At 51.8% G+C, this 26,654-nt stretch overlaps 1 protein-coding gene across 2 annotated transcripts in view; it reads left to right on the top strand.

Moving 5' to 3' along the window:
• Positions 1-25,886, top strand: part of REXO1 (RNA exonuclease 1 homolog) — a 45,153-nt gene extending 19,267 nt beyond the window's left edge. The window contains exons 3-16 of one of the 2 annotated variants that reach the window (XM_021528240.2): positions 1,289-1,390; positions 3,686-3,887; positions 4,525-4,688; positions 6,750-6,887; positions 8,719-8,842; positions 9,926-10,039; positions 11,902-12,039; positions 14,003-14,116; positions 14,712-14,785; positions 18,362-18,472; positions 18,785-18,900; positions 19,083-19,221; positions 22,389-22,509; positions 23,510-25,886. In XM_021528240.2, the coding sequence (XP_021383915.1) occupies positions 1,289-1,390; positions 3,686-3,887; positions 4,525-4,688; positions 6,750-6,887; positions 8,719-8,842; positions 9,926-10,039; positions 11,902-12,039; positions 14,003-14,116; positions 14,712-14,785; positions 18,362-18,472; positions 18,785-18,900; positions 19,083-19,221; positions 22,389-22,509; positions 23,510-23,598 (1,746 nt within the window). In that variant the 3' untranslated portion in view covers positions 23,599-25,886. Of the gene's footprint in view, positions 1-1,288; positions 1,391-3,685; positions 3,888-4,524; positions 4,689-6,749; positions 6,888-8,718; positions 8,843-9,925; positions 10,040-11,901; positions 12,040-14,002; positions 14,117-14,711; positions 14,786-18,361; positions 18,473-18,784; positions 18,901-19,082; positions 19,222-22,388; positions 22,510-23,509 lie in introns of those variants that run through there. The other variant, XR_013341215.1, reaches the window with a different exon arrangement.
• Positions 25,887-26,654: the final 768 nt, after the last annotated feature.

Here is a 26,654-nt window from a genome sequence, read left to right as displayed (position 1 = left end):
GCAGCTTCTCACAAAAACCACCTCTGTGCATTCCCCCCACTACCAAACACCAGGCTGTGCGAAACCAACACAACCCTGTGTTGTTTGGTCTCGGTAATGTGCCAGGCCTTGGCATGGAGCTCAGGGAAAGGTTCTTCCCCCCGAGGGTGCTGGCACTGCCCAGGCTCCCCAGGGAATGGTCCCGGCCCCGAGGCTGCCAGAGCTGCAGGAGCGTTTGGACAGCGCTCTCAGGGCTGCTCAGGGTGGGGCTGTTGGGGTGGCTGGGCAGGGACAGGGGCTGGGATCAATGATTTTTGGGGGTCTCTTCCAGCTCAGGATACTCTAGGATTCTGTGATTGCATGTGCTTTTCTGCTTGGGAGAATTGCATTGTGAGAGAGTTTATTTGGGGTGTAAATGAATTAACAGACTCTGGGGTTCCTGGGGAGCCAAGTGATTCAGGGTGAGCTGCTCATCCATAGTGCCCTTGTGGTGATGAACACAGCCTTATCCCAAGTGGTGCCTGAGCTCATCCCTGAATCTAGCCTTGGCTCTGTTGCTGAATTTCAGAGATTGTCAGGCTCATGTCAAAGTTTGCCAGGAGTTGTTTTGAGAAACTGAAAACAAGATGTCTGGAGAGCAGCTGGAGTTGTGAGAAAGAAACTTGTGAAGTGTTTGTGTCAATTAACAACTGAGTCAAATTTCAAGCAGATTTCCAAGTGGTTCTCCTTGTTCAGGAGCGTGTGTGAGGTGTCAGCTTGGAGTAGCTTTGGCTGGAGAGGTGCTTCTGCCTCCTGCTGAGTTTCTGGATGTGACCTGGGCTGTGTCACTAGAGTCTTCCTGGAGTGACAGCTGTGACTGAACCTGCAGAAAATGTTTCCCTAAATGTGGGGTGAGGGCAACATGGTTTGGTGTTGAGCAGGTGTCAGCACCTGCCCAGGGCAGAAATGAGTCAGTTCCCAACTTCTTAAAAAAACCAACCCACCCCAAACCCTCTGGAGTGTGAAAATGCCATGGGAGGTGAGGGGTGTGAGTGGCTGGCAGGGGAGGGCTGTTCCAGGCTCCTGTGGCAGGTAAGGCTGATCCTGCCCCATGCCAGCTCACGGAGCTGCTGCTGGGGTGGGAATGTCCTGCTGCTGTTCCCTGGCTTCCTTGGTGCTCCTGGGCTCACAACAAGGTTCTTGTCAGTGGCCCAGCAGCTGGCCACGTGTTCTCACCTGTTCTCTTCAAGGTTAACCCAAGAGGAGACTTTCCACATCTCCCTCTTGTGAGGGATCTTCAAATCTGTTCTCCTGTTCTTTTGTTTTCCAGCCTTCCAAAGAGGAAGCAAATGAAGAAAAGACAGAAGATAATTTAACTACCTTGTTTCCTGGACAAAAAAGAAGGATCTCTCATCTTGTCAAACAAGGAAATGTAAGTGCAGATTTAGAGGCAGATTAGTTTAAGTTGTTCCAAGTGAGGATTTTCTGTCCTGACCCTGGAAAAGGCTGCACTCCCAGGGCCAGGCAGCAGTGTGAGAGCTGTTTGTGCTGGAATCAGTCTATGGCAGTTTTATTTCCTCTCTTTCCAATTTCTCAAAAAACTCTCATGTTTAGGATCTGTTAAAAGTGGCAGCAGAACTGTCAATCAACCTTCCTAAAACCAAGGGTAGGCTGGGAAGAGTGGATTGTGCTCTTAATAACCCCTTGGGATAGGTTGGGGTGTTCATTTTTCTCCAGTATAGCTTAATTTAGAGTTTTCAGTAAAAATCAGCTAGTCACAATGTCACTCTGTGCCTGCTGGTGTTTTTCTGTGCCTTGTGGATCTAGAAGATACTACAGGAATTTGGTCAGATGTTTAAAACCATTACCTTACATCTACTCTGAATCAGCCAAGATCTCAGCAATATTTGTTTGGATATTCTTCTTTCCCATTTGTGCAAATACAGAGAAAAAGAATTTAAAAAAAAAATGCCAAGAATACATTCTGATTTTTTAGTCCTTTCTCCCTGGGATTTTAATTCATGTTTTCTCTGAGGGTTTAATGTGTTTCCCTCCAGGTGCTGATCACAGATTAGTTTTATGTTGCAGCAGGATAAGAGTGGAGGCTTGTGCACTAATTTGAGCTGGGTAGTCCAAATTAATTGTTCTGCCTTTCCTCTCTGTCTAGGGAAGGTTTTTTTGCCTTTAATAATTTGAAGTCCTGGAGTCAATACAATGGGTTTTATTTAACTGCATATCTCCAGCCAGTTCATGTGGTTTGATAAGGGCCCTTTCTTCCAAAGTGAAGAGATAAGAGACTGAAGCAAATGGCTTGGAAATTCATTAACTCAAATATTTATTGCAAAGAGGTACCTTTTCGACACGTACAAATCTTTAAATATGTTTTTTTAATGTGACAGCTGATCCCAAAATGCTTTCCAAAGATGGGAGCCCCAGCACAGCCTTTGCTTGGGCAAACAGAGCTGATCTGGTGTGCTCAGCTGCCAGGGCAGCTCCAGGACCTGCATTCCCTGCAGTATCTCAGCTCAGAGCAGCTCCCAGCTCTGCCCAGGAGATGCTGTAACACCTCAGCTGCCACTTTTCACATCAGAGTGTGCTTTGCTGTGTCCCTCCAAGTGGAATATTTGCTCAGTCTTGCTCATGATTTATGGCTCAAGGACTGAGCAGGAGAAGGGGAGGGAGCTGAGTTTGGGGTTGATTGCCAGGGGAAATGGGGGCCAAAGGAATTGCAGGTGATGCAGAAAATGAGTGGCCTGTCCTGCTTGGAAGTCTGTAATTATAATTTAATGTCTGACTGCACCCAGTTTGGTATCCAGAAGCTGTCAGCATCAGAGGCCAGGAATGCAGGAGGTGCCAGCTTGCCCCCAGGTGTTGCACTGGGCCATCCTCCTCCAAGGGGATTTCAGGAGGGGAGGCCTGTTCCTCACATTTCAAAGGCTGTTAAGTGGAGGGAGAAGTTTGTACTACTGCTGCTTCTCTTGCACTTCTGGTGCTAGGAAACTTCTCTCTTTGCTGACATAAATTCTGGCACTTTTCCTGCAAAGCTAAATTTGGCCATCAAAGGAAACGCGTGTGGAACCTGTTTGTGCTGTAACGGCCGAGGCAGTGAGGTGCCTCCAGAAATGGGCAGGGACAGAGCCTGTTTGAAATTCAGAACTCAGTTTATGTAAGGCTCTGATCCCATAAATACTTCTCTGTGAGGCTTTTAAACAGTTCCAGGGCTGCAGAGAGGTGGGAGCTGCTGTGGTGCAGAAGTGGATGCAGGGGTTCCTCAGGGAGAGAGCAGTGGAGCTCAGTGTCGTGTGGCAAAGAGGAGTGGAGAATTATTGTCACTTTTTTATTGCAGTAGAAAGCAAAGTAGGCAGCACAGGGCTAGGTCAGTGTGCTAGGGCAAGGCTGAGGGTGTTGGTAGAGCCCAGGGCTGGGTTGGGCACAGCCACGGGGAGCATCACACCACTAAAAGCAGTTCACGAATCCCACCTGCCCATTGAGGAACGTGCCAGTGAGCTGGGAGGCCTTCCCAGAGCGTGAATCATTAATGCCGTGTTTGTTGAAGGATGACTCCTAATTATTTTGTTCTGGAGGACACTTGGGATCTTGTCCTCTCAAAACCCTGCACTTGCTAAGGGAGGGGTTGAGGAGAAGAGACCTTTCTGGGGTGAGTGGAGGGCAGGGGGTGTGGATGGAGCAGGGGAGCTGCTGGCCCTAATGCTGTTTGTCTGTGCAGGCAGAGGCCCCGAGCAAGCCGGTGGTGCGGCCCTACCGTCCCCCCACGGCCCAGGAGGTGTGTTACCAGAGGATCCAGCTGGCTCAGCAGCAGGCAGCACAGCTGGTTGGGACTGTTCAAAAGACCTCTCTCTGTTTGCCAGGAGAAAAGAGGAGGATTGCTCACGTGCCAAATGCAGCCCTCACCGCAGCAGCCAAGCAAAGTAAGCCAGTGGCGGGATTTGGGATCGCTGTCCTGTCGTCCCCTGGTCAAAGACTCTGCTGTGTGCTTACATTCCCCCTGAGCACGTGTGAAGCTGTCAGGGGATGTGTAGGACTGGCCATGACCTGAATCTTTGCTGAGGGTGTCCAGTGGAAATTCCACCTTGTTGTGAAAAGCAACGGGTTAGATGTGTACAGCCTCATCTGTCTCACCCAGCCTCCCTCACTTCAACTCTCCTTTTTCTGTTTCTTCCTTGGATTGTGTTTGCTCTTCATTCCCTCTTCCGTTTAAGCCTGGAGGTGGCAGGAGCAGGAGGGAAGTGCTAATGAAGGCTCATTGCTGTGCCTTTGTAGTGGAAGGACTCAGAGCTGACGTGTGGGGTGTCAGAGCCTCCAGCTGACAGAGTTACCTCTGCTGACTCAGTCACCCCAAAACAAACCCAAATGAGACACGTTTCCTGGCAGAAGATTTCTTCATCCTTGCCTGCAAGGTGGCAAAATTGCCCAATTTGTATCCCTTTGGAGACCTGGATTTGAGGAAATCACAGCTTGCAGTACTGACCTTTGATAGTGAGTTCATTCTGGCAGCCTGAAGCCCCGTGGCAGGATTTGCACCTGAGTGTTTTGTGTTCCCTGCAGGCCTCGGGAGCAGTAAGGCGACTGTTGGTGGCAGGAGTGTCACACCTTCCAATGACTCTGAAGCCCCCACCCTTCCTCTGAAGCCTTGCACCTTGGCTGGGATGGCTTCCAAGACCACCAGCACCATCGTGCCCAAAAGGGTAGCACATGTTCCCTCCTTACAGGTAAGGGGGATTTGAATTCTTTCTTGTCGTTCCCCAGGGAGGGTGGAATGTTTGATCCTGCTGTTCCAAACTTAGCAGTCCCTGAGAGTGGTGTTTTGATTATGTTGATTGAGTGGGTTTGTTTCTTCCTGTGGTTTTCCTAGATAGCATTGTATAAAAAATTAAACACTCAAGGCGTAGGAGCTTAAAAAGGTAGAAATGCTTAAATGCTGCTCTGATCTCTGTGAATATTGATCACTTGTCTCCAATTTGAGCCTTCTCTTGTGCTGACTGGCCTGGGTGTGTCTGGGTCAGGGGCTTGGAACCTCCCATGCTCAAAAGCCAGGGATGGATTCATGGCCTTCCCAGGCTCTGTGGGCCGCATTGGTGGTGATGAATAATGTCCCTCTGTGACCTAGATAGTAAAATGTGAGCACTGAACTTCGTGCTGCTGCTGGTGTTTAAAGAAAAGACTATTTTGTCTTTGTTAGTTGCTTTTGTTTTGTTTCTCTTTATCCACTGGGATCTCTGTCCAGCCTTTGGGTGCCTTTGCTATGAATTCCTCAGCAAAGTGACAGGACACAGGGAATGGCTTCCACTGCCAGAGAGCAGGGACAGATGGGATATTGGGAAGGAATTCTTGGCTGTGAGAGTGGGGAGGCCCTGCCCCTGGATCCCTGGCAGTGTCCCAGGTCAGATTGGAGGGGCTTGGAGCAACCTTGGACAGTGGAAGGTGTTCCTGCCCATGGCAGGGGGAGGGAATGGGATGATTTTTAAAGCCCCTTCCCACCCAAACCATTCCATGATTGTGTTAAGTCCCTCCTTTCCATGAGCACTGGGAAGCTGTTACTTGCTAAGACAATTGAGAGCAGGATTCCTCCTGGAGCAGCCTGGGGATGGCATAAGGAGCTGTTTGCTGGAGTGGATGGCAGAACTGTGTAGTGCCAGGACTTGATTAAAGATCCCTTTATTGATGATGGTTTGTGTCAAGATGTGTCAGAACTTGCTCTGATTATTTCTGGAAGAGTGAAAAGTAATTCTTTTCCTTTCCCATCCAAACTGCCGCCATAGTAATGTAGAACTTGAAGCTGATTCAAAATAAGAGAAATAACTGAAAGGATGAAGTATTTAGCAGAGTTACAGAGGTGCTTAAGGGTATAATGTTAGAGATTGAGAATTTATATATTTAATGAAAAGGACCAAATCCCCCTGAACAGGGCATCAAGGTGAGAGTCTGGGGAAAATGAGCACTTTTCCCATTAAGACAGGACCAGTTGCTCCCCTTGGAACAAGCTCACATCTTCCACAGAGCTGTCTTTGTTCCAGGTTGCATCAGATGGTTTGGTTTATGGATATCTCTTGGGTGGGATGGAGAACAACTGACAAAACAATTGGGTATTTTAGAGATGAATGAACATTTTCCTCTCTGAAAAAGAGGCGAGTGTGCTGTGGTGTGGAGGATAAACTAGTGTGAAATGGAAAGCTGCAGTGGCTGGTCATAGCTCAGTCCAACATGCAGCTTTTGAGGAACATGCTATTAAATTGAAGGGGTAAATCCTTCTAGGATTTAAACATCATGATTGGCATTAAAAAAGGAAGAAAATCCCCAATGCAGTCAATTTGTAGGAATGCCTCAGGAAGTGGGGGGTGGGATAAGTGACAGGAGGGGCCTCCTGTTCTCTCTTCACAGCCAGAGAACCAAACCTGTCTGTGCAGCCCACAGCTGGTGTTGTGTGTTCATGGCTCCAGCTCAGCCTGTGGTGCTTGGTGCCATCCTAACCTTGGATCTCAGTGGAAATGTCAGCATTTTCTGCTTTGGAATGCTGTGTGTGGCTAATGCCATTGCATCCTTGGCTCCTGCCTGACTTCAGAGTGAAATACAGCTGTTTCCTAAAGGAAAACACTGAAGGTGGTGAAGCCTCAAGTGGTATTTTTAGTACCAAAAGTGCTGCGTGTTAAGTTTGGCTTTGGGCAGATTTTCGAAAAGGAAGTCATCCCATGATTAGTAACAGGAAGTGGGAGAGCCTCAGAGCAACCTCCTGGAGCCTGACCAGCCTCTTTCTCTCTCTGTCTCACCTCCAGAGCACCACTTTACAGAGGCCTGTTATTCCCACAGAATTTGGTGCTAAAGTCCCAACCAACATTCGCCAGAGGTATCTCAATCTCTTCATCGATGAGTGCCTGAAATTCTGCTCCTCATCCCAGGAAGCCTTCGACAAGGTCTGTACAGATCCTGCTTCTCAGGAATATCCTTTGCAGCAGGGAATGACATCCTCTGCCTTGGCCAAGACCTGCTACAATGGTAGCAAATCCAGAAAACTGAATTGGACTTATGCTTGCAGAAACTTGGGGGTGGGAACTAGATGATCTTAAGGTCCCTTCCAAGCCAAACTATTCCCTGATTCCCTGAAGACTCCCCTATCCACAGCTGAGGAAACTGGCATTAAATATTACCAGACTGGGCAACAGAAAGTGTCATTCCAGTGGGGGCTTCCAGTAGGAAATCCCATCTTTCCCTTCATTTGGAAAGCTTGCCTGATGCCTTTAATAACCCCAGAAGAGGAGTGCAGAGGAATGTGCATTGTGGTCAAAGATGTTTTGCCCTGCTGCAGCCAGAAAAACCTCCTGGAATCAAAGTGTTGAGCACAGGAAGGTGTTTGGGATAGATGTAATTAGTTGGGAATTGGTTCTTTGCTGCTTCTGAAGGCTATTAAGGAGACTTTAAGGAACCTTCTAGCAGGAGGGACAGTATAGTAGGATTTCCAAAAGCAGAGTGGAGAGAATAATACATTTTATTGGAAAAGCTTGGCTGTTAGTTGGGTAAATGTGGGACATTGTGTGGTGTGTTCCAAAACAAAGCAGACACCACAAGGATTTCTTTTGTGGGATTCCACCTTCCCAAGGAGTCACCATTTGCCAAACCTCCTTTTCTTACCAGTTAAGAACTTGCACTGCACCAAGGTGAGGAAAGCAGCCTTTCCCAGGCAGTTCCAAGAACAAGAATTACTTGATGAAAACATGGCAAGATTAGATCTTCCTGGGAGCAAGAGCAACTCTGGAATACTTAAGCCAAGGTGGCAGCAGACTTTATATTAGGAAAAAGAGAAGGGATTCTACCAATTTAAAATACGTTGAAGTTTGAAAAAAATTTTTTTTTGCTAATTAGGAAATTTTTGTTAATCTCTTTGGGAAAGTTTCACATGAAGAAAAAAAAAGTGTTTTTCCAGCACTTTGTTTAAAATAAAACAACTTTTTTCCTCTTACTTACCTGAGCAAGTACATATTGGTGCCATGTTCTGATTTATTACTCAGTTCCTTGTTGTGCAGCTTTTTTTTGGTTGATGCTTTGTGAAGGCTGAGCTAGAACAGAGACTAGCCAGAGCTAAAGAATAAAATAGGGATTTATTAAAAGGCCTCAGTGGATCTACCTTGGGCAGCACAAGAGCCCAGCCAGGGCTGCACCCAAGATGAACCAAAATGGTCACAAAATGCACAACTGCTCACGGGGTCTCTCACTTTGATCAGTTCTGCTCCATTTACACTTTGGAGTTCATTGTCCAATTCCAGCTCCAGCCCAGGCAGTCCCATCCTGCTTGTTCTTCTCTCTTCATTCCACGTTGTTTGTGCTCTTGGGCTGAGATTTGGATCATTTGTCCTTGGTGCCCAGCTGGAGCAGGAATTGTTTTGTCTCCCTGCTCTGTGCAGAGAGTTCACCATCCCCTCATGTGAAGCCCAGACCCACACACTAAGCACACACACTAAATAGCTTTTCTATTTTTCAGCACAGAACCTGAAAAATAGGAAAGCTAAATACTCAGCATCACTACTTGGAATCTGTATTTAAGAGCCAAACACTTATTTTCTCCAAAAGCAATGGAAGCTGTGGCTGCCCCATCCCTGGAAATGTTCAAGGCTAGGTCAGATGGGGCTTGGAACAACCTGGGATAATGGAAGGTGGGAAAAAGTGATCTTTGAGGTTCCTCCAACCCAAACCATTCTGGGGTTCTGTGGACAGTGGAAGGAGTGTGGTGATGACTTGTGCTGTTCCCAGGCCCTGGCAGAGGAGAAGGTGGCCTACGAGCGCAGCACCAGTCGCAACATCTACCTGAACGTGGCTGTGAACACCCTGAAGAAGCTCCGCAGCCTCGTGCCCAACTCCCCAGCCAGCACCAACAGTAGGTACCTTGCACCTGAACAGCTGGAGCCCTGCTGGGGTTACAAACCACAGAGAGAAACTTGTCTGAAAAGCCAGAACCCATTTCTCAGCAGCATTATGCTGAAAGGCAAACAGCTCCAGTTTAGCTTTTTATAGCCTGGCAAGCCTTAATGGGCCTTCAAGAGGCAGGTCCTACAATGCTTTGTTGGCTTTCTCAGCCTAAATGGAGATAATGCCACACGGGTGGGTTTTTTTTTTAGCACAAGTTCTTTCAAATGAAAAGCCCTGCTAATGGAGTAACTTTCACATGATGCCTTCAAAGTGATAGACTCGTCCATCACCACAGAAATCTGCTACACACATTAAGCTTCAAGAGAGAAACGAAGAGGGTTAAGACATTTCATTATTGGCTCTCGAGAGGGTACATTAAACAATCAATTTGTGCTGTTCTTGTGAATTTTTTTTCCTCTGGTCTCTTCCTTTTTCTCCCCTCTGTCTTCATTATGTTCCTGGCCATTAGGCAGAGCAGCTGAACTTGGAGGCTGGCCTTTAGGAGAGGGCTGCCAGTTAATGATTAGTAAAAAGCCCCTCTCTGCCATTGTCTGATGTGTTGAGCATATTCTAGAGCTCTGAAGCTCCTTTCTGAAAGGAGCTGAAGGATCCTGCGTGGGAGGTTGGTCTGCAGGGCCCCAGAATCAAAGCTGCTTCCTGGGGGTGGGTGATGCCCTCACACAGCACATGAAGGGGTCAAGTTGTTCAAGTTGTTCCTGTGCTGGCTCCTCTCTTTTGGTGAGTTGGAGGGCTGGCTGTGCAGAGTGAGCAGGGAGAGCTACAAGTTTCTAGCAGAACTGGAAAAGTGTCTTTGCTGCTCTTAAAATTGCTGTAGGCTGACAGTGTGAGCGGAATACTCTCTGTGGTGCTGGAATGGAAATGCTGGGCCAGCATGTGACACAAAGAATCCATTTCTGGAGCAAAACAAGAGTTAAAGAGAACAGACACAGTCCTCCCTCCTCTTGCCCATGTATAGTGTCCCAAACTAGGACTGAAGTCACCCACTGGGTGCCTGATCTCTGTCCCCTGTGCTGTTCCCTTCTCCTTGCAGAGACAAGTAACAAGAAGGTGGTGTCCCACGAGGCTGTGCTGGGAGGGAAGCTTGCTGCCAAGACCAGCTTCACTCTGAACCGCTCAGGGAGCCTGAGAGCCGAGGATCTGACAGGTCAGACCCTGCTCCTGCTGGGCTCTCACTTGTGAGGGGGGAGCTGAGCTGTGATATTGATTGGGGGGTGCAGGATCGGGCTGGTGGCTCACCTCGACTTGTGGGGGCAGTTTAGCCACCACACTGTCAGAATGATCTAAAGCTGTTGGAGAATGTCCCAAGGAGGGACACGGAGCTGGGGAAGGTCTGAGGAGCGGCTGAGGGCACTTGGCTCGTTCAGCTGGAGCACAGGAGATGAGGGGAGGCTCCTCGGGGCTGCAGCTCCTCCCGAGGGGAGGCAGAGGGGCAGGGGCTGAGCTCTGCTCTGGGACAGCTCCTGGAGCCCAGCGAGGGCTGGAGCTGTGCCAGGCCTTGGCATGGAGCTCAGGGAAAGGTTCTTCCCCCCGAGGGTGCTGGCACTGCCCAGGCTCCCCAGGGAATGGTCCCGGCCCCGAGGCTGCCAGAGCTGCAGGAGCGTTTGGACAGCGCTCTCAGGGCTGGGCAGGGTGGGGCTGTTGGGGGGTCTGGGCAGGGACAGGGCTGGGCTGATGATCCCTGGGGGTCCATTCTAACTCAGGATTTTATGACCTGAAGAGCTGGGATTTCTCTGTTCTCTGGCTGCATCACAGAGCTGCAGGGTCCCTTGGGGGATGGTGACACCACTGACCAGTGCCCTCCTTCTGTCCTCACTGGGGCTCTGAGGTCACTGCTGCAGCCTGGCTGGCTTTGATGGAGCATCAATAACCATTCAGAGCTGCCTCTTGTGCTTTGGGCATTATTTTACTTCAACTTTCTTGCCCTGAAGCACTTCTTTACAATGTGCCTGTCAGATTAAAAGGCACACTTAAAAATCTCCATCTCTGCAGTGCTCAGTTTCACTTTTACCAATGCCACAGTAAGGTCGTATCATAGCCAAAGGGTTGTGCCACAAGCATTTTTCATGTGGGCTCAAATCAGTTATGGGTATTTTGGTTGCCAAGAGATGTAGGCAGATTGTGGAGGAGATCAGAGAAGAGCCAGGGAGGCCATGGAGCAGAAGGAATTGACATTGAGAAAGCTTAAAAGGGCCAGTATAGCTCAGCTAAGCAACATCAAAGGGCACCCAGGAATATTGGAAGGGTTTAATGCAGCAGCCAAAGGAGATATTGAGCAGAGTGCAAGAAGTTATTATTATTCTGTGAAACGAAACAAGCAGCCTGAAATCAGTAGCAGGAAGAAACTCCTGATAATGAAGTTTTTAGGGAGTTATTCATGGCCTTTGAGGGGTATTTGAGGGTTGTGTTACCAGTTATCAGCTGTTGAATTTAAACATTCAAATGGGAGAAATTTCACATTTAGTGACAGGACAAGGGGGAATGGCCTCCCCCGCCAGAGGGCAGGGCTAGATGGGATATTGGGAGGGAATTCGTGGCTGTGAGGGTGGGCAGGCCCTGGCACAGGGAGCTCAGAGCAGCTGTGGCTGCCCCTGGATCCCAAAGCCAGGTTGGATGGGGCTTGGAGCATCCTGGGATATTGGAAGGTGTCCCTGCCATGGCAGGGGGTGGAATGGGATGATCTCCAAGGTCCCTTTCAACCCAAATCAGGTTGGTTCTATCAGTATCAGCAAGGCTGAAGATGGGCCTTTTGGAGGAATTCTGTTCCAGCTATGCTTTCCAGACTTAATGCTCCTTGTTCAAGGAGTTTAAAAATCAGCTTGTACAATAATGGCCAGATTTTAAAAATGACCACCCAACACCTATTCCTCTGTCCATCCTGAGCTGAGGCAGTAGAAGCAAGTTCAGAATAGGGAGGGAAGTTCAGTTTATCAAGGCAGGAGACTTGGTAAAGGCAGAGAAACAGGCAGTGCTTTGGTGATGAGAGCTGAGCTCTGTGTTTGTGTGCAGGAGCTGCCCTGTACCGGCGCCTCAAGGAGTACCTGATGACTGAGGAGCAGCTCAAGGAGAACGGGTACCCAATGCCTCACCCTGAGAAGGCTGGACGTGCTGTGCTCTTCACTGCAGAGGAGAAGAAAGTGATTGACTGTAAGCTCTGCTGCCTCTTTCCTTCTGCAGGATTTGCTGGATACAGCAGGAGCTGCCCCTTGGTCGTGTTGTGATGGGGAGTGTGGCTGCAGAACTCTGCTGCATGGAGAGTTTCTTCAGCTTTCACATCCTGAGAATGCTGGTTTTGGGTTTATAGTCTATGGGGCTGAGGGAGGTTTCTAATTTCTAATTCCCAGGTTACAAGCGACAGAGTAAAAGGAAACAGCCTCAAGTTGCACCAGGGGAGGTTTGGATTAGATATAAGGGAACATTTATTTGTGGAAAAGGTGGTGAAGCATTGAACAGGCTGCCCAGGGCAGTGGTGGAGTAATCTCCCCGTAAATGTTGAAAAGATGTTTGGATGTGGCACTTGGGGACATGGTTTAGTGGTGGCCATGGTGGTGGTGCTGGTGTTTGGATTTGATCTTAAAGGTCTTTTCCAACCTCAGCAATTCCAGGATTCTGTGCTGCCAAGGAACAGCAATCGAACAGGTTGGAAAGAGGCTCCTGTTCTGCACTTGGTGACCCCCCCCTCTTCCAGGGGAAGGATTTCTTTTCTGTCTCTGTCTGTGTGAGCTGCTCTTATGGTGGGATAAGGACTGACACTGGGCCAGGCTGGCTTTGCAGTGGCTCCTGCTGTGATGCTCTGAATTGCTGAGTTTTCTATTTGATCTCATGGCACTGCTGGGCCAAATAGTTCCTCAGAGCCCTTTTTGCAGCTGGACAAAATGATCATAAAATCACAAAATAGTTTGGATTGGAAGGGACTTTAAAGCCCATCTCATTCCACCCCCTGGAACACCTTCCACCAGACTGGGTTACTCCAAGCCACGTCCAACATGGCCTTGAACCCACAGGTTTTCTCAGGACAGGATGGGATCTTCCTCTGAATTTTCTGAACTCATGCAAGATTTCTGCTCCTCAGCCCGTTAATGAGGCAGGCTGTGCTGCAGCAGGGATAAAATCCAGACTGGTGATTTCTGTTGAGGTGCTTTGCCACGCTCCCCTGAGCATCTCTGTGGAGAGACCTCAGTAAAGTGTGTTAAGTGCTCATCCATGTTAACACCTTGTGCCTACATTTGTCCTGTGGTTGCTGAAGCAACCTGGGCAAAAGCTCTCTTGCATTAACACTGTCAAGTGCTGTATTTGTGAGAGCCCTTTTTTCCCAGGAACCAGCCAGCTCCTTTATATGAACCTGAGCTCGTGTTCCTGGTTTTGTTCCTGTAGTTTCCTGCAGATGTTGCAAGATCTTTGAATTTCTTCTTGTTTAACTAAAGCTGTTGCTGCCAGTTGTGACCAGTTGGGCAGGGCTGGGAATGTGCTAACAGCTTTAATGCTGACACCAAAACTCATGGAATTGTATGGAGATCAGAAGCTAGCTAGATGATAGCTCCTTCCCAGTGGCTTTTTGCATCTCCCTTCCCCAAATTTTGGGCAGTAAAAGCAGAGGTGGTAGGAGGGAGCAGTTGCCAGGCCCTGCCCTATGTGCTCCTGTGTTTAGCTGCTGGAAAATCCTGACAGAAAAGCTGTGCCCTAGAAGAGCTAAAATGTCATTTGGAAGTGACAAGGCACAGATCCCCTGGAAACCAGGCTTCATTAGCTCTGGTGTCCAAAGAATGACTTATTTTTCCTGTTTCTTAAAATAACTGTGTTAGACTCCAACGTAATTTGCTGTGCACAGAGAAACAATGCAGCAAACCTTGACAGAGCTGGGGGCAGCTTATGAGGACCAAAGCCACTGGAGAGTCTTTGTGTTTGCCTCTGGGAAGTGATTTCAGAGGGATTGCTGTGCCTTTATAGGAGTTTGCAACAACATTTGGAATCCTTTTTAACAGAAAACATCATTTAACAGCATTTGAGGCTTGAGTGATTGTGATTGGCTTTGTTTTGGTCAGGTTAAGGAGGTGAGGGGTAGGAAGGGCTGCTTCCAGTGACCTGGCTGTTGTTTCTCTCCTGTCCCAAGCCTCGTGCAGGATCTGCTGTCGCTGTGGCACCGAGTACATGGTCTCAGCCTCGGGGAGCTGCATCCGCAAGGAGGAGTGTGTGCATCACTGGGGGCGGCTGCGCAAGCAGAGAGGTACAGCCCTGCCAGGAGGATGGCCCGTGCTGCCTGTGCTCCAGTCCAAACACAGAGTCTTCCTCAGCTTGGAGCTCGATTCTGGGGCGTGTCACGCTCCCAGGTGGTGGCAGTTCCTGTGCCTGTCACTGCAGTGACCTCGCAAAGAGCCGCTGGGCTTGGCAGTCCTCAGAATGTGGCACTGGGGCTGCAGCAGAGCTGCTTCATCCTTGTTCAGAAAAGTGAGGGAAAAAACCTTCCTGTGCTTTTTGAAAAGAATCAGCCTTTTAAAAGGCTGACTGGGAGCACTAGAGGTCTGTCACTCCCAGGAGAGTTCACTGATCTTGGCTGAATTCATTTGCAGCAAGGCACTAACCTAGTTTGAGCTCTGCTCTGGTTTTCCACCAGAGCATCTGAGTGGCTTCTGGAGTTTGTCTGGCTGAGTACCAGAGACTTAAACTCTTTAGATTGCTGCCTATGAATCCACAGTTACTTTTCCCCTGTGTCTGACACATTACTGTCATGCTTATCCAGGGGATCTGCACGTGAAAGTCAAAGTTCAGGTCTCTTGTTAACAAGAGTCTTCTCCCTGACCCTTCATCTCTTACTCTTTCAGTGCCAGGTGGGTGGGAAACCCACTACAGCTGCTGCTCTGGAGCTGTGGGGTCACCAGGCTGCCAGGTTGCTAAAGTAAGTGATGGAACAACACCTTTTTATTCTCAGTGACATTTGTGCTCTGCTCACAATGGCAGTGCCTGGGAAATCCTTGCTTAAGCCTTTAGAAGAACAGTGGGTTCCCTTAAGGGGATAAAACAAGTGCAACTTAAATTGTTTTGCTCTGAAATGGAAGGGAAATCCAGTGTTTGACACTCAGCTGTCTGGAGTGAGCTGGGTTCATTTATCCTGAGCTGCCCAGCTCATCATAGAAAAGCTCATGTTCTTTAGTGAATCACCAAAGGAATGAGAAATAAGGGATTTCCTTTTAAGAAGCAGTCTCAGGGCCTTGGCAACAGTGTGCCAAACTATTTTTCCCATCTTTCCCTTTCCAGATTCCCATGCTAAGGTAATTTTATCCTGGTGGACAAATCTTTTCTGACAAGTTTTCTGTTTGTTGCCTGTCCTTGGTTGTCATGAGGGGAGGAATCTTTCCAAGGAGCCTGTTGTAACACCACAGTATCACAAAACTTCTTTTGAGGGAGCCCAGCATTAGAAAAAAGAATGAAGAACCCTCTCAGATGTGGAGTTAGATAGAGCAGAGCACTGTCTGGGGTACCTTAGCACAGGTGCTTTTTTCTTGCCCTTAGGCAGCAGGAGAGTTGGTGTGCCAGCCCAACATCCCCAGTCTGTTTTGTGCCTTTTCTCAGGTCTCTGGGCATGCTCCTTGTCACTTGTTTCAGTGGCATTTTTATATTTGGCAGCTGCCACACAGGGGAGAACCAAAAGCTAGAGGTAGAAGTTGATTCTGAGCAAAATTCAAGGTTTGTTGCAATAGGAAGAGTTGTCTGGGCACTATAAGAGCCTGCCCTGCACAGTTGGATTGGATGGGATTGGATTATTATTTTTCTTTTTTTTTTTTTTTCCTAATGAGTTTAGGATTTTTTTTTTTTTTTAATCAGCTGCTCTGGGCACCCTGTGCCAGGGCCTGCCCACCCTCCCAGGGAACAATTCCTGCCCAATATCCCATCCATCCCTGCCCTCTGACAGTGGAGCCATTCCCTGTGTCCTGTCCATCCATACCAGTATAAAAAGTCCCTCTCTTTCCTTTTTATAAGCCCCCAGTTTTCACATCACCCTTTGGTAGATTTAAGGTTGAATCCACAGCCTGCTCAGCATCAGAGCATGCAGTAAAATTTTGGGATACTGGGGAGCACAGAATCCTTCAGTGTTGAAGAAGGGCTTTGAAAGCACAAAATATTTGTAATGAGACACCATTCTCAGTAACTGGAGCAGTAAGCTGGTTAGAAAAGCTCATGTGTGTGTCCAAGAACAGGGTGGGAAATCCTTGCTTAAACCTTTAGAAGAGCAGTGGCTTCCCTTAAGGGGATAAAACCAAGTGCAACTGAAATGGTTTTGCTGTGCAGTGGTGGGAAAGTGCAGTATTTGACACTCAGGTGTGTGCAGTGAGCTGGGTTTGCTGCAGTTAGGCAGCGAGGCAGGAGATGGCAGGAGGGAGCTGTGCTGCTCCAGGGAGCCTGCAGCGCCTGCTCTTTGTGCTTCCTCGGCTCTCAGAAACAGGAGCAACTTCCCTGCCCTCCTCCCAGCCAGGAAGAATTGGGCACTTTCAGGACAACAAAAATACCTAATAGGGTTTGTTATACCTAATAGGGTTTGTTTGTTTGTTTGTTCGGTTGGTTGGTTTTCATTTCACTTCTCAGTTCTGTTGTATTACCCAGGGAGGGAAGGGCTGAAGCTGCAAGGGAGAAGTGTTTGGTGTCTCCTGGCTGCTGAGCTGCTCTCCCCATTCCCTCAGCAGAGCTGCAGAGTGGACAAGTGCAGCCCCTTGCACCCGGGCAGCAGTGATCCATGAGGCCTTTGAGCAGTGCTGGCTGTGGAATCAGGGAGAGACTGGCCTCAGTGTTGGCCCAGCTGCCTCATTAACTTCAAATGATGCAGTTCCTGTGCTCTGGGGTCACCTGCAGTAGTGACCTGTGCAGGAAAATATGCAAATCCTGCTTTGGTTTCCTCTCTGCCCACACATGTCAGCTTTGCAAGGGCCTCAGTTCCTCATCTCTCCTGCCTTTAATCCCGAGACAAACCAGAACAGTTTCATTCTTTGTAGGGTGAGACCTGTGGGAATCCCTGTACTGTGCTGGACACTGCTGAGGCCCCACCTCAAATCCTGGGGTCAGTTTGGGGCCCCTCACGACAAGAAGGACACTGAAGGGCTGGAGTGTGTCCAGAGATGAGAAGAGAGCTGGGGAAGGGTCTGGAGCACCAGGAGCAGCTGAGGGAGCTGGGAAAGAGGCTCAGCCTGGAGAAAAGGAGACTCAGGGGGGACCTTGTGGCTCTGCACAGCTCCTGACAGGAGGGGACAGCCGGGGGGGTCAGGCTCTGCTCCAGGGAACAGGGACAGGAGGAACAACCTCGAGCTGAGCCATGGGAGGTTGAGGTTGGGTATTAGGAAATTTCTCCACAGAAAGGTTTGTAAAGCATTGGAAGGGGCTTCCCAGGGCAGTGGTGGAGTCACCATCCTTGGAAGTGTTCAGAAAACATGTGGGTCTGGCACCTGGGGACCTGGTTTAGTGGTGACCATGGTTGCTGGATTGACTTGATGATCTTGAGAGTCCTTTCCAACCTTAAGGATTCAGTGATTCCACGACTTTGAGCATGGTGAAGGAGGCTGTGCCCAGATTGCTGTGGTTGTACACAAATACATGGAGATTTTGGGACAGACAAAACTTAAACACAACAAAAAACCTCACTGGGGAATGAATAAGGGAGGGAGAACATCACTTCTGGGTGTGGTGCAGGTTGGTTTTACCTAAAGCCATGTCAGCAGGCAAAAGGACAGTCCCAGCTCTGCCTTGCTTTCTGTTACCTGTTCCTGCTTCTTCTCCTTTAAAGTTCCTCCAGTGTAGAACCCCTGCTTGCCAGGAAGGTTTCAGGGTAACCAGTGGGATCTGTGCTGTGGAGGAGTGTGGGAGTACCTGTGTTGCAACAGCAGCTCAGTCATGCACTGGCTAAAACCACTTGTGAAAACACTCCCTGAGTTTTCCTGCTGGATCTTGTTGACCTGGAGCTTTAGCTGGGAACAATGCAGAGTGCTTGGAAATGCCCTTTATTGCCTCAAGTGCTGGTGGGCTGGAGCTCCTGTGGGTGTGGGCTGGCTGGGTGTGGATGCACACATTGCTCTGGAGCTGGCTGTCTGCTCGTGCTCACCCAGGGATGTCTGGGGTTGGGATCCTGCACCTGGCCTTGTCTTGGCCACAGGAACCAGGAGCTGGAGTTACACCAGAGTCAGGCCTCAGTGTGACCCTTCCTGACTAATTCTGCTCCATGTTGAAAGCTCCTTCTCCCCAGACACGTGATGTCCTGATCCTCTATGTGTTGTCAGTACGATGCCACCAGCCCTGATGTGCCACTGGAATTAGGACTGCCCTTGGCTGTGTTTGCTGTGGTTGTGAACTTCTCAGCCTTACTGCAGGCAAAACTTATTCCTCATTAAGAAATGATTAAAACCCCACTTTTGTTGAAGTGGAGGTTTGTCGGAGTGAGCTCTTTGGGTTCTTGTTCTGATCACCAGCTCTCCCTGTCTTTTCCTTTCAGCAACACGTGCACGACGGGCGCAAGGAGAGCCTGGATGGGTTTGTGAAGACTTTTGAGAAGCTGCCCACGACTGATGGCTATCCTGGGATCTACGCCTTAGACTGTGAAATGGTGGGTCCCAAGCCAAAATAAAGCTTTTTGGGACTGGCTGAGGTGTGACACAAGTGGCTGAAGGGAAGCTGTTTCCTGACCTCATTCTCTCTGTTCTGAATATTGGTGCTGGAGGTGTAAATGAGCTCTTATTGATTGGTGTGTTTGGCTTGAGGGCTGTGCAGCCCTGGCAGGCTCTGACTGGCCCATGCTGTGCCTGGCCTTGCTGCACCAGATGTGCTGCATTTTGGGAGCTGCAGCATGGGGTGAGGGGCTCCACAGATCCACACTGTTTTGGCTGCACCTCTTATCACATCTGTCCTGTCCTTGCAGTGCTACACTAAGCAAGGACTGGAGCTGACAAGGGTAACTGTGATCAACTCGGAGCTGAAAGTGGTGTACGACACCTTTGTCAAGCCAGACTCCAAGGTGGTGGATTACAACACCAGGTGAGGGCTGTAACACCAGGTGAGGATGGTCTTCCTTGGGACAGAGCTTTGTGCTCTCTCAGGAACTTGGTGTGGCTTGCAGCACTTTTTGAAACTCCACTGCCCACCACTCCCTAAGGGCTTTGGGCCTTGAGGTGTTTCTTCAAATGAAGGACCCCCACCTGTGTCCTGTTGCTCTGCAGATTCTCAGGTGTGACAGAGGAGGACCTGGAAAACACGAGCATCACCCTGCGGGATGTCCAAGCCGTCCTACTGAACATGTTCAGTGCAGACACCATTCTGATAGGGCACAGCTTGGAAAGCGACTTATTTGCACTAAAGGTAACCTGGGCTCTTGCCTTCACATCTCCCTGTGGTGCTTTCCCCCCCTGGGAGGTGTTGGATGTCTCCTGCAAATTTAGGAACTGTTTCTTTCCAAGGACCAGCAGTTCACAATAGTGGGGTGGCCTCACCTTAGGTTCTGTGTGCTGTTTTGGGCACCACAATATAAAGAAGCCATTAGAGAGTGTCCAGAAGAGCTGTGAGGATGGGGAAGGGTCTGGAGGAGCCTCATGAGGGGCAGCTGAGGGTACTTGGTTTGTTCAGCCTAGAGGAGACTGAGGGGAGACTCATCATGGTCTTCAGCATCCTCCTGGGGGAAGAAGAGGGACAGGGGCTGATCTTTTCACTCTCATAACCAGGAACAGGACCCCAGGGAGGGCTGGAGCTGTGCCAGGCCTTGGCATGGAGCTCAGGGAAAGGTTCTTCCCCCCGAGGGTGCTGGCACTGCCCAGGCTCCCCAGGGAATGGTCCCGGCCCCGAGGCTGCCAGAGCTGCAGGAGCGTTTGGACAGCGCTCTCAGGGCTGCTCAGGGTGGGGCTGTTGGGGGGTCTGGGCAGAGACAGGGGCTGGGCTGATGATCCCTGAGGGTCTCTTCCCACTGAGGGCATTCCAGGATTCTATGGTTTGTCCAGTCTTTGAGCCTGTGTGAAGCTGGTTGTGGTGGAAGTGCAGGGGAGTGGGGTCATGTGTGTCACTCGTGGTGTCACCTGAGCTCTTAGTGGCTGCTGCTGCCCTGGACAGAGCTCTGAACAGCCTGGTCTAGTAGAAGGTGGAACAAGATGGTCTCTAAGGTCTCTTCCAACCCAAACCATTCCATGATTCTATGACTGATCCCAAATCATTTGCCTCTCACCACTGCCTGTTCTGTTCTCTGTTCTGTGCCAGCTTTTCTAGGAACTGTGGTGTTGCTTTGATGAAGTTATGCTGACCTTTTACCTGTCCTGTTTCCTGCCTGGCCTGGTGTGCCCATCCCTCTGCCAGCTCTGCTGTCCTGCCAGGGTGTGTGTCCTGCCCTGAGGCCCCAGGGGTTTGTCCTGGGTCACCAGGAGAGCGTGTGGCAGGCAGGAGCCAAGTCTTTGTGCTCACATGCCAGAACTTCCCTCAGCCATTCTTTGTCCCACAGCTCTCCTGCTGAAGCCTGTGTGGCTGCCAGCTCCCAGGGCTGGGTTGGAAGCAGGAGCTTTTAATGCCTGTAAAACACTTTACCTCTCCGTGGCACCCTTTATCCCAGCCTTGGAGAGGCTTCATCATAATCAGAAAGACATTATTTCCAGTTGGATCAGCTCGAGATGACTGCCTTGGCCTCTTAGAGGCTTGATTTTCTCTTAGCACCACAGCTGCTGCCAAGAGGAGCCCAGAGCAATCCAGCAGAGCCGTGGGGTGTCACAGCAGAATGGCCGAGGGCTGTGCCACTAAAGCCATATCTCACTAATGGCTGTGGCAACTTCCAAGTGCTGATGACATTTCAAGTTTTATTTAAAGCTTTATTATCCTGTTTCCTCACTCTTCCTGATCTACATAAGTAATTACCACTGTGTCTGGGAGGGTGCCAGGGCTGAGTGCAGTCCAGGGGAGATTATCCATAACGTTGGCAGTTTTATATTCCGAGGAGTGGAGCAGGTTGTTCCTGTTAAAGTGCAGCTGTTCTGGGGCAGTTGTGGAGCTGTTACTGATGGAGTTATGGGTTGTCCTGCAACATGGGCTGGTGCCTGGGGGCAGAGAGGAGAGGGGATTATCAGGGTTCTGTTGGAGTCATGTGTATTGGGACAGGATACAGGTTTATCTCTGAGGCCCTGCCCTTCACTCCTGTGCTTGGGATATGGGATTGCCTCCATCCACATTCCTTCAGCTCCCACTGAATGCAATTCATGACAGCAAAGCATTCATCTTGTCTTAGCCTGAGAGGAGGAAATCAGTGTTAAAAAGAGCCAGCCTGCCCTATGATGATGGGCTTTATCAGGAGGGGCCTTTTGGCTGTCCCCAGCCCCTGGTGCAGGGCCTGTTCAGCATCCTCAGTTCCTCCAGCATGGTGACAATTCATAGCTGAGCTGTTGGATTAGAGGGCTGAAGCCCCTCTGCTCTGGAGCCAGGCTGGGAGAGCTGGGGGTGCTGCCCTGAAGAGGAGAAGCTCCAGGGAGAGCTCAGAGCCCCTGGCAGGGCCTGAAGGGGCTCCAGGAGAGCTGGAGAGGGACTGGGGACAAGGATGGAGGGACAGGACCCAGGGAATGGCTCCCAGTGCCAGAGGGCAGGGCTGGATGGGAGATTGGGCAGGAATTGTTCCCTGGCAGGGTGGGCAGGCCCTGGCACAGGGTGCCCAGAGCAGCTGTGGCTGCCCCTGGATCCCTGGCAGTGCCCAAGGCCAGGCTGGACAGGGCTGGGAGCAGCCTGGAACAGTGGGAGGTGCCATGGCAGGGGATGGAGTAGAAGCCCTTTAAAAAGTCCCAACTTGAAACACTCACTGATATGATTCAGTGATAGAATTTCCTTGTCCCATTCTACCCCTGCTGAGCTGGTGCTGGTTAAAAACTTCCTGTTGAGTCACTGCTGGGAGCTGGGAGGATTTGGGGTTGGTCTGCACCCTAAAGGCCAGGCCTGCCCTGCAGCAGCAGAGGGATGTACATCCTGCCCACTCCTGTCCCCATCTTAGAATCCCACGATGGTTTGGTTGGAAGGCACCATCAAGATTACCCAGTTCCAATCCTCTGCCACGGGCAGGGATGCCACTCACTGGACTGGGAAGCAGTTTGAAAGGTTGCTACAACTCACAAGGGGCTGTTGTGCAGTCAGCTGGTTCTTCAGTTTAGTTTTTAACTGGGAGAAACTCCAGAGCTATTCCTACTTCTCTGGGCTGGGGGCTTAAGGAGTTACACGAACAGGATCAGCTCCAAATCTCTGCTGGGATTCAGGAAATCTGAATGTGAGGTTGCAGGGCTGTGGGGGCAGGCCTGTGGCTGGCACAGCAGTGGGAATGCCATGTGCCCACACCCTGCCAGGGAATCATCGTGGATGCAGCCAGAGCCTCCTGCCAGACTGGTTGGGTGGGAAGCTGCCATGGGCGCTGCACGCAGCCCAGGGGTGACCAGGAGGTTCTGCAGCGTGGCTAATCCCGAGGAGTGCCTGTCCCTGTGGGGCTGGGGAAATGACCCTGTTGCTCTGCCCCTCCCCAGCTGATCCATGGCACCGTGGTGGACACAGCCATCGTGTTCCCCCACCGCCTGGGGCTGCCCTACAAGCGGGCCCTGCGCACGCTGATGGCCGACTACCTCAAACGCATCATCCAGGACAACGGTGAGACCCTGAGGGAGCCACTTCCTCCTGCCTGTGCTCTCCCCAGCCCTGCCTTCCTCTGCTCTCCCCAGTCCTCTTGCTCCTGGTGTTCTCTGCCCTGCGTGTGTGTGGTAGATGGGAATGTGCTGGCGTAAGAAGCCTCAGCCGCAGCTTCAGTGTGAGCCCTGTTCTGAGGGCAGAGCTCTCCCTGCTTCCCTCCCTGTGCTGAGTGGGACAAAGGACGTGGTGTGGGAGGGCTGAGGGTGGCTCTGCCAAGGCCAGGTCCTGCCCTCCCTTCTGTCTCTGGCCAGCTGAGAAGGGCTTTGCTGTTGGAAGTGGGGCCTGTCCCCTCCTTTCTTCCCTGAGCACATTGTAAACACTGCTGGGGGAGCTCCCATAGATGATGGTGTCAGGCTCAAGCCCAGAAAAAAGTGTGGGTTTAGTGGAAAAATATACACGTTTAACATTGGGAGTGTTCAGCCTGGAGAAGAGAAGGCTTTGGAGACTCCTTAAAGCTCCTCGCAGGGCCTGAAGGGGCTCCAGGAGAGCTGGAGAGGGACTGGGGACAAGGCCTGGAGGGACAGGACCCAGGGAATGGCTCCCAGTGCCAGAGGGCAGGGCTGGATGGGAGATTGGGCAGGAATTGTTCCTGGCAGGGTGGGCAGGCCCTGGCACAGGGTGCCCAGAGCAGCTGTGGCTGCCCCTGGATCCCTGGCAGTGCCCAAGGCCAGGCTGGACAGGGCTGGGAGCAGCCTGGGACAGTGAAGGTGTCCCTGCCATGGCAGGGGTGGAACTGGATGAGCTTGAACAAACCATAAACCACAAACCATTCTGTGATTCTGTGGAATTCTTTAAATCCCCACCTGTGGCTCGGGGTGCTCCCAGGTGTGGCTGTGGCTGCAGGGGCCAGGGAGCAGCTGGCTCTGCCTGGGCAACTCCCTGTGCTGAGCTGAGCTGAGCTGAGCTGAGCTGAGCTGAGCTGGCAGAGGGGTCACCGCCACGCCTGTGTTTGTGTCCCCAGTGGAAGGACACGACTCCAGTGAGGATGCCAGAGCCTGCATGGAGCTGATGGTGTGGAAGATCAGAGAGGATGCCAAGGTGAAGCGATGACCTGCGTTGTCTTTCTGCTGTTCTCCTGCACCTCTGTGAAGAAGCAGTGCAATAAATGCCCACAGCCACCCTGTCCCCGTGCCAGCAGCATGTTCCTGCTCCCCAGCCATCCCAGCAGGACTCCTGGGCACACACCTGCAGTCCCCCTGTCCAGGTGGTGGCTCTCGGATCCTCAGACTCCACCTGAGGGATTCTCTGTGCTCCAAGCACTGCCTTTTGGGCCTGGCAAGGTGGTTTTGAGTAGCACAACCAGAACTTCTTGGTTCCTAGGAGAAGCTTGTTAGAGGTAGGTTGGAGATGTGCAGAAGGATCTTTCTGGTTCAGTTAAAGGTAGATTGTTTACTACTTTTTTTTTTTTTCTCCCAAATATAACTTAAATTGCCTCTGTACTCCAAAGCAGTGTTTGGAGAGGGGGGAGATGGAAGAAGGTTGGGCAGGAAGCTGTGAGTGGATTGTGTAGCTGGTGTGGGAAGCAAGAGCTGAGGGTCAAGCACTTGGGAAGAGATCCTGGTGCAGTCCCACTGTGGAACTGCAGAAGAGGGAGGCCAGCTCTGAGCAGCTGGAGGGAGAGGAGTGAGGTGGGATCTGGGATTTGCCACCTGCTGTAGCCCAGGTGGTCTCCTTGCTGAGAGCTGGCTGGCACCTGGTTCTGTAGTCAGTGCAAAGGGGGAAACCACGAGTGTCCCACCTTGCCCAGACCTCAGGGAGCCACGAGGCAGGACAGGGACAAACAGCTCCCAGAGCCAGGGAGAGCCTGCATCCCATGACTGCAGGGTAGGACAAGGGTCCTTCCCTGCCCCTCAGCTTCCAGCAGAGCCCCAGTGAGCTTGTGTTCAGGGAACAAGGTTTTTGGGTGTGCAGGTAAGGCTGCACCTAAGGGTGGCCTCAGCAGCCTGTCCCTGCTGCAGGGATGTGGTCCAGGCAAAAGCAATAGGGGAAAATCCTTAATTTCACCTCATTGACATGTTGGGAGTTGTGCAGAAAGCAAAGGACTCAGCCGTGTGTCTGGCACCTGGACTAAAGCAGCTGCTGAGTGTGACTGTCACTGGGGTGGCTGGGTGGCACTGGGGGGTCCCTCTGCCCCACCCCTGCTGCTGTCTGGGACAGCAGAGCTGAGGGGAGCAATCCCCATGGACCCCGTGGAGCACCTTCACCCCAGGGCAGTGACCCCCCAGCCTCCCTCAGCACTGGGGTTGTGTCCCTTGGTGGCTGCTGTGTCCCTGTGTCCGTCTGGGGCACTGGGGCAGAGGAGCTGCTGGGCTTTGGCTCCTGTCAGAGCCAGGCCCTGCTCACTCCTTGTACCCCTGCTGGGCTCAGGGTCTGGGGACAGCTGTGTCCCCTGCGTGTCCTGCTGAGCTGTCCCAGCCTGTGGCAGGAGTGTTGGCCGGGCTGTGCTCCAGCACAGGGGTGTCCTGCTCCAGCCCCCCGCTGGCCCTGCTGAGCTCTCCCCATCCCGCTCTGCCCTCGGAGGCAGGGACGTGGCTTCTCTGCCAGGAGCCACCAGGAGAAGTGGGGCTGTAAAGACTCCTGCTACTGCTGAGCCCCTCTGTGTTTCCTCTGGCAGCAGTTCCTTACCCCAGTTTTGGGGATGCTGCTCCCCCAGTGCTCCACATCCAGCTCTGCTCCTTCCCTGCCGTGGGGCTCCCACCCCAAGCAGCCTTGGGCCACCTTGGGCTGTCCCCTGTCCCCCTGCCTGCAGGGAACACTGCTGGTCCTGCCAGGCTGTGGGAGAGACAGAGTTCAGCACTTCCCAGCTGGGGAGGGAAGGTTTGTTCCTGCTTCTGCCTCTTTCCCATGTTTATCCCCCATTTATCTTCACCCCTGGCTGCAGCGGTGGAATGTCCCTGGAGCAGCCACGGCAGGCTCCGATCTGGCTCTTGCCTCTCTGCTGTTCCTCAGCAGGCAGCCCCTGCTTCCAGCTCCTTCCCTGGGCCTGGCCACGCTGTGCTGCTGCCCTGCTCCGGGGCTGCTTGGCTCCATCCCCCTGCTGGGGCTGGGCAGGCAGGGCTTCCTCCCGGCCATGGCACCTCCCTCATTCCCTTCGTTCCCCACGCTCCAGCCTCAACTGAGGTTTTGGGGTGGGGGTGTGGGGGGGCTGCCCGTGTCAGGGGATGTCCCTGGGAGGGTGGAACCATATCCAGCCACACCATGGGTGTGCTCAGAGCCAGGCCTGGCCCCGGGCTGCCATCACCTCCCCAGGCAACAGAGGTTTGGTTGGGTTGTACAGAACGATTGTAACCTGTAACTTTTTGTAATTGTTTTTAATAAAAGAGTGTTGACTAGATGCACATTCCCGAGTCTGGGACTGCACTGCCTGTGGATGGGTTGTGGAGGGGAGGTGCTGGAGAGGCTTCCCAGGGGATCCTTCCACAAGCTGGAGAAGGTCCAACACGTCCAAGGTCCTGCACATGGGTCTGGGCAGCCCCAGCCCTGAGCACGGAGTGGGAGATGAACACAAGGAAATCAGCCCTGGGGAGGGTTGGGGTGCTGGTGGGTGAGAGGCTCAGCCTGCCCCGGCCATGGGCACTGACCCCAGAGCCCCCCTGGGCTGGGCTGAGCCCAGCGTGGGCAGCAGGGGAGGGGGGATTCTGCCCCTCTGCCCTGCTCAGGTGAGACCCCACCTGCAGAGCTGCCCCAGCCTGGGCAACAGCAGCAGGAGGACGTGGAGCTGCTGGAGCCAGGCCAGAGGAGCCACGGAGATGCTGCCAAGGCTGGAGCCCCTCTGCCATGGAGCCAGGCTGGGAGAGCTGGGGGTGCTGCCCTGGAGAGGAGAAGCTCCAGGGAGAGCTCAGAGCCCCTGGCAGGGCCTGAAGGGGCTCCAGGAGAGCTGGAGAGGGACTGGGGACAAGGCCTGGAGGGACAGGACACAGGGAATGGCTCCCAGTGCCAGAGGGCAGGGCTGGATGGGAGATTGGGCAGGAATTGTTCCTGGCAGGGTGGGCAGGCCCTGGAACAGGGTGTCCACCCTGGATCCCTGGCAGTGCCCAAGGCCAGGATAGATGGGGCTTGGAGCAGCCTGGGATAGTGGGAGGTGTCCCTGCCGTGGCAGGGGTGGC

This window comes from Lonchura striata, chromosome 28 (assembly GCF_046129695.1).
Source record: "Lonchura striata isolate bLonStr1 chromosome 28, bLonStr1.mat, whole genome shotgun sequence".
Classification (NCBI taxonomy): domain Eukaryota; kingdom Metazoa; phylum Chordata; class Aves; order Passeriformes; family Estrildidae; genus Lonchura; species Lonchura striata.
This window is presented reverse-complemented; position numbering and strand designations above follow the sequence as displayed.